Source organism: Plutella xylostella, chromosome 2 (assembly GCF_932276165.1).
Source record: "Plutella xylostella chromosome 2, ilPluXylo3.1, whole genome shotgun sequence".
Lineage (NCBI taxonomy): Eukaryota > Metazoa > Arthropoda > Insecta > Lepidoptera > Plutellidae > Plutella > Plutella xylostella.
The window spans coordinates 3,997,279-4,003,706 of NC_063982.1; the positions used below are offsets into that span (position 1 = coordinate 3,997,279).

Below are 6,428 nucleotides of genomic sequence, written 5' to 3' on the forward strand. Positions count from 1 at the left end.
GCGCGCCGTAGGCCAAGGTCTAGGCTGATATTAATGTATCCATATGTGGGTATTACTGTACCGTTAGCGGCGAATAGCTCGTACTTGGCTTTCTTGCGATGAGGCACCCGAACAGCTGACCGAGGGAAAACGCACAAGTCTGAACCCGTGTCTATAAGATAGCGTATCTTGGACTTCCGGTCGGTTATGAACAGGCGGCCTGTAGTGATAGGGCAGATGCTTGCCACCTCTAGTGGCTGCCCGTCTCGTTTCCCGAGTTATAAGTGCACGGGTCTGAGCATTTCTTTGCCTTTGCCCCAAATTGGAAATGGTACCAGCAGTATGAGTGTCCTTCAGGGTACTCTCTGGATCGTGATTGCTGACGGTGTCGGGGTTGTGAGTTTGATCTGGATCGGTTACGCCTGTTGAAGTTTCTTTGGAAAGGACGATTCTGGGACTGTACCTTTACTAGCGCTTCCACTTGACGAGACAGTTCTTCGATTCTCGCTTCCCACGGAGCAACGCTGGCGGCTGGAACGCTGACTGAAGTACTAGCGACGACGTGTGAGGGTTGCACCACGTCACATATCTGGTCTGCGAGTTCCGCCACCTCATCCAGGTCTACTCTACGCTGTGATGCTACGATAGGCTGCACGTGTGGGGGCAAGCGACTAGACCATACGGTTCTGATAAAATCATCCGGCATGTTGGGGCCTGCTACGTGCCGGAGATGACGCAAGAATTCAGTCGGCTTTCTATCGCCGAGCTCTTCGTGTTGCATTAACTGAAGCGTCTTTTTCTCCCGTGATGCTGATATGCGCCTTATTAATTCTAATTTAAACTTATCGTACCTGCCTGTGGGTGGCGGCTTGGCAATCACATCCTTGACGATCCGGGCGTACTCCTGTTCCAGTTGACACGACACGAAGTGGAATTTAGTTGAATCTTGAGTAATTCCAGACAATATGAACTGACTCTCAACTTGTGCAAACCATACCTCAGGATCATCGGGCCAAAATGGAGGAATGCGTACACTCACACGACAAACTTCACTTGAACCAGCGAGCACGTTACTTGCGTTTGCGTTTGTCATGGAATTTTCACTTGGACCACTGCCGAGTCCGCCGCCATTGCCGCTTGGAGATCCGAGTATTTCGCCGTCGTTTTGCGTGGCCATTTTCATTTGCGGAGCGGAATCACAGTGTAGCGGGTTGTGCCACTACAGAATCAATGGAATGGAAAAATCTGAATTCCACATACCTCCTACAACCAATTAAGTTTGCATCTAAAGTGCCATTAGGTACATTTACTATGATTTTTGTGCTATAAGCATTGTCGGTAGGTAGGTTTAAAAAAGCAAAATTATTATTCTCCAAAATCCATCAATCACCAATGCCAAATGCGGTATGTCAGGTATTGTTTTACAAAAAAAAAAAACTGTCCATATCTGTGGTCCAACTATTGTCATAGTTGTCATTCTTTATTTAAAATTCAACGGTCTATCAAATCAAAGTTCCAGCTGTTTTTCAATATTTTCTATTTACAATAATAACATTAAAATTCACTAGTCAGTTAGTTATGAAGACAAACTCTTCAGTGTCGATTCTTCCGAAGAAATGTCGATCCAGGACGAAGGGCTCCAGGTGCTACGCTCTGCCCCGGAAACAGGAGGAGAGAATCAAGACTGGGCTTAGGTATTTCATTATTTAGATCACTTAGGCCCTGTCCGCACAGCGAATATTTCGCCGCGCTAAATTAATTCGCGCGAATTATATGTAGGTACCTATTCCGCGCCCGAGGTTCGCCTGTTCACACCGCGAATAAAATTTCGCGCTTTTGTCACTTCTATGCAGATCCCGGCTGAGACAAATCCGCATTTGCGGAAACTCCTATAGTATTCAATGTGTTACAGAATTGCCAAAAAATATTCGCGCGGCGAAATATTCGTGGATAGGGCCTTACTTACCTGAATACTCAGCCACCTTCTTACAGGGTATCTAGAAAAGAATAGAATAGAATAGAATAGAATAATATTTATTTCAGACATAAGTCCATAGTTGTGTTAGTAACAATTTGGCTTATTATCTAGGTTAGTTACATTATCGAAAAGAATAATCGTTGGCTAGTTCGTTACAAAGAAAAGAATAGAAATCGTTAGCTTGTCGATGCTGTCCTACAGATAAATAATATCTAGTTAGCGGTGAAATATACATCAGTCGGATAAGCGCCAGCTTCTCACGCCAGAGATGCGGTTTTGAATCCCAGCGCTGAAATGTAGATACCAATGAGTTTTTTTTTTTTTTTTTAATTTAAGAAGAATGTGTTCCATCGCTCTTACGGCGAAGGAAAACATCGTAAGGAAACCTGCATATTATTATCTAGATTTAGCATATCTAGAAGTTGTCCTATGTACCTAAGAGACCGCGATGCAAAACTTTTATCACGTCTTGCGCGTATCTTGCGCCCCGTGCTAGACCTTCAGGATATAACACCCCACTATAACCACCATTTCCTACCCAGATACAACAACCCAGCAGCGATGGTGGTGTGGGCGATCACCCGCATCCCCGCCTCTGAGAAGGGGGTCACCGGCCGTCGGCTGATAAACTTTATGAAGCGTCACTACGAGGCCACTAACGACCCCGGCGGCACTGGAAAAAGTTTAGGAGCGTTGCTGCGCTATGCAGTGACCTTCGGCCTCCTTGCTAAACGCGGGAATAAATACTTTTTGGCGGTTAAATATACGTAAAAAGTGTTTTTGTGTTTTTTGTACTTTTTTGAGTTTTGTTATTTATTTATTGTTATTATACCTATTTAAAATCATTGTGGTTGTAGTTATTATGGAGAAATACATCTTCAAAACACACATTGTGTCTTTTTGGTTTCATAACTTATGCATAACCTCCTATTATATTTCACCAAAGTAGTTCGGAATCAATGACGAATGAATTATTTCTTCGTCATTGTTCGGAATACATTTCTCTCTTTCTACTCTTTTTATATCGCCCTTCTTAAAAGGAGAAGGGGGTGACGGGCCGTGGACTGATAAACTTCATGAAGCGTCACTACGAGGCCACTAACGACCCCGGATGCCGGCGGCACATGGCGGCACCGGGAAGAGCTTAGGGGCGTTGTTGCGCTATGCGGTGACCTTCGGCCTCCTTGCTAAACGCGGGAACAAATACTTTTTGGCGGTTAAATACCTATACGTAAAAAGTTTTTTTTTAATATATATTTTTTTATCGTTGGTATTCTGTTGGCTCTTCTATAATGAGCAAGTGTTGGCTCAAAAGGACACGTATCCAGGGCTGTTAAACCTAATATTACAAAAAAAATCTATAATCAGTCTGTGGCAAGGACTTTGGTCTGTGGTTGTACTTATTTATTGAGAAATAAATCTCTAAATAGCTACGCTTTTTTGTTTTCAACTGATTATTCGTAAAACTCAGAAACACAAGTAGGTTATTCAGTCAGTACCTATTACCTCCTGTCCGGTCTCTCTCTTGGGTACTGTGTGTTTTTTGTTTATTTATTTTTGATTGTTATCGTGCGCACTGTTGCGTAAGGATCTTCTGAAGAGATGGGAAATAAATATTTAAAACAAGCGTCTTGGCTTTCAAATTATTCATCACCTTCTAATTTGGGACTCGTAAAATCAAAGTTATTCGGCTTCACTCTCTTTAGCTGTTATAAATAAAATTGATGCTGCGCTGTCTGTCTAACAAACATTCTGACGCGAAAGCAAAAATTATTTTCCCCGGATAACTCTTTATCTAACCATTAAAAAACTGATACTTAATATGAAAGAAATAAAATAGGGAAAAGAAAAAATACATGTAACAAAACACACATTAATATATTTTAGCATATTTACATAGATTATTATATTAGATAGCTACAGTAAAAATTATATTATTATGCTACTATTATCTACATAAATTAGGAATCACTTATTAATTTTAAATAATATAAACGACTACACCACAAAAATCACAGTCTTATCTCGGCATGAGCCATTTTATTCTATTAATAGGTATATAGGGTGTTCCAAAATGGTCGTCTCAACTTTGAAAGAACAGATTTTTTTACAAGTAATAAATAATTATGTAGGTACTTGGCGTTTTAAATTGCAAATGTAGTTGTTTTATGAAAGTTCAGAATGTAAAAAGAACATAATATGTAACAGAGGTAGGTTACGGAGACAATCAGTACATTGGTTTAATGGTGAAGCCACACGAGCGTAATTTTGTGTGCGCGGGGTCGAGGGGAGCGAGTAACTTCCCCGGCCCCCTCGTCCCCGCGCACATATTATTTCTGCCGGAATACGCGACTCACAACTCACAAAATCGCGCAAAAACGCTCGTGTCGTCTCAGCCTAAAGGAAAAATGGTTTAGAAACCAAACATTATGTTTTACAGAAATAGATAGGTAAGTATAGGTACTTCGGTTACGAATTATTACGATAAATGCCACCGTAAAAGTAGCATTTAAAATTAATAATACAGCGAATAGCCGAACATATACAGGATGTTGCAAAATTGGTATACTAAGCCGAAACCTACATGTGCAGCATGTTATATCTAAGCCCAAAACTGAAATCAGAATTTGTAAATTCGTGAAAAAAAAATTTTTTTTTCCATAGTAAAGTCACGTGACCAACAAAGTTTCTATGAAAAATGAAAATTTTTTTTCGCGAATTTCCAAATTCTGATTTCAGTTTCGGGCTTAGATATAACATGCTGCACATGTAGGTGGTTTCGGCTTGGTATACCCTTTTTGCAACACCCTGTATAGCTTACATTATATCTGTACCTCAGAGGCAAATAGTAATAAGTCCACTTTTTTACACTTATGTGATAGAGCTCATTCACGCGATCTCAATAGAAAAAAAAGAGACAAAAAAGTGGACTTATTACTGTTTACCTCTGAGGTACAGATATTAAATACTACAGGATGTTGTAAAAAAGCTACAGTAAGCCGAAAAGGGTTGTCTCAGTTCAAAATCTATAAAACGTTTCATCATCACGACCCATTACGTCCCCACTGCTGGGGCACGGGTCTCCTTCCAATGAAGGAAGGGTTTAGGCCTAGTCCACCACGCTGGCCGAGTGCGGGTTGGTGGACCCCAACACAAGCAAGCTTGTGCTGAGAGAGTTGTCGGGTAAGTGGGCAACCCGACTGTCAGATGTTTTCAAGCCGCCCGAAGGCCTCTGACTAGGCTTAACGACTGCTACCGAAGCAGCAACCGGGACCCACGGCTTAACGTGCCGTCCGAAGCACGGAAGCGTCCAGAAAAGCACCACTTGAAATTGGTCACCCATCCAATGGCTGACCGTGTCAGTTGTTGCTTAACCTCAGCGATCAGTTTTTTTTTTTTTAGAATAGAATAAATCTTTATTCAAAGAAAACAACTTATGCTATTACATACATCCCACAAAACCAAATGTTAATATGGTTTGACTGTGGGTAAGGAGTCGCACTACATAACAAATTTATCATAGCTTAGTAGCACATATGCACATTTATATATACCTAGCTTACATTATAGTTAAACAGGAGTTACGATCACTGAGGCCCGCTCGACTACGGACGCTTCATAAACAAAATAAAAAATGTTCCGAGAGATAGCAAAAAAATATCTTCATCATATCGTCATCTTACCACTTTCGCAACAACCTGTAGATTAACTACTAATTGTAATCATATCACTGAAAATTTAATGTGATGATATTTTATTTTATATTTACTGTGCATGTGATATTATAATGAATATACCTAGATTACGTAAAGTTATGTACAAAAAGTGGAACTACTTATAAAATATTATTACATCTAATGTTCATCATAATATATTTTAATACATATAATGCTAGTTTCTCAGAAATACTAGCATTTATGTTTCGCATAAAAATCAACAAAAAAAAGCAAACTTGCTAAACATAAAATACGCAAAAAATTCTTGCGGCATCCATTTTTTAAAATATTCTAATTAAAATAATTATTAGATATAGGTAAAACAAATAGCACTTTTAAGCAAAACTTGTTTCCTACTAAATAATGCCATATTTGATAAGGTTTGATTAGAACTACAATATTTTGGTCACTAAAATGATAAAAGGGTTTTTTTTTCTGGAGACAATTGTACAGAACAATGTTGTGTTTATAGCACAATACTTTGCTCGTTCACTGATAAAATGTCAACCTAAGTGCCAGTTTCTCCATAGTCGGTTATCTAACCGACCAGTAATCATTCATCAATTATACGTCATATCCATATAAAATTCATGCCAGATGTGTCAAAAGTCAACCACTCACTACTCCCTGGTTATGCAGTATGCTCTAACCGACAATGGAGAAATTGGCACTAAATATAGGTACCTAAAGTATAAACAAAATGTAGAAAATCATTTTATAAATGCTAATATGGAATGAATTCGGGCCGATTTAAC

General features: G+C 39.6%; 1 protein-coding gene across 1 annotated transcript; it reads left to right on the forward strand.

Moving 5' to 3' along the window:
* Nucleotides 1-1,492: 1,492 nt before the first annotated feature.
* On the forward strand, nucleotides 1,493-2,802 carry LOC105385091. Its single transcript, XM_038113439.2, has 2 exons — nucleotides 1,493-1,673; nucleotides 2,500-2,802. Exons 1-2 carry the CDS (start codon nucleotides 1,558-1,560, stop codon nucleotides 2,726-2,728), a joined length of 345 nt encoding a protein of 114 aa, XP_037969367.1. The 5' UTR covers nucleotides 1,493-1,557; the 3' UTR covers nucleotides 2,729-2,802.
* The last annotated feature ends 3,626 nt before the right edge of the window (nucleotides 2,803-6,428 follow it).

What these genes read in the sequence shown, in the direction of transcription:
- LOC105385091 (XM_038113439.2), top strand. Translation starts at nt 1,558, where the DNA reads ATGAAGACAAACTCTTCAGTGTCGATTCTTCCGAAGAAATGTCGATCC. An exon ending in AGAATCAAGACTGGGCTTAG is followed by an intron (nt 1,674 to 2,499) that starts GTATTTCATTAT and finishes TTTCCTACCCAG; the next exon opens with ATACAACAACCCAGCAGCGA.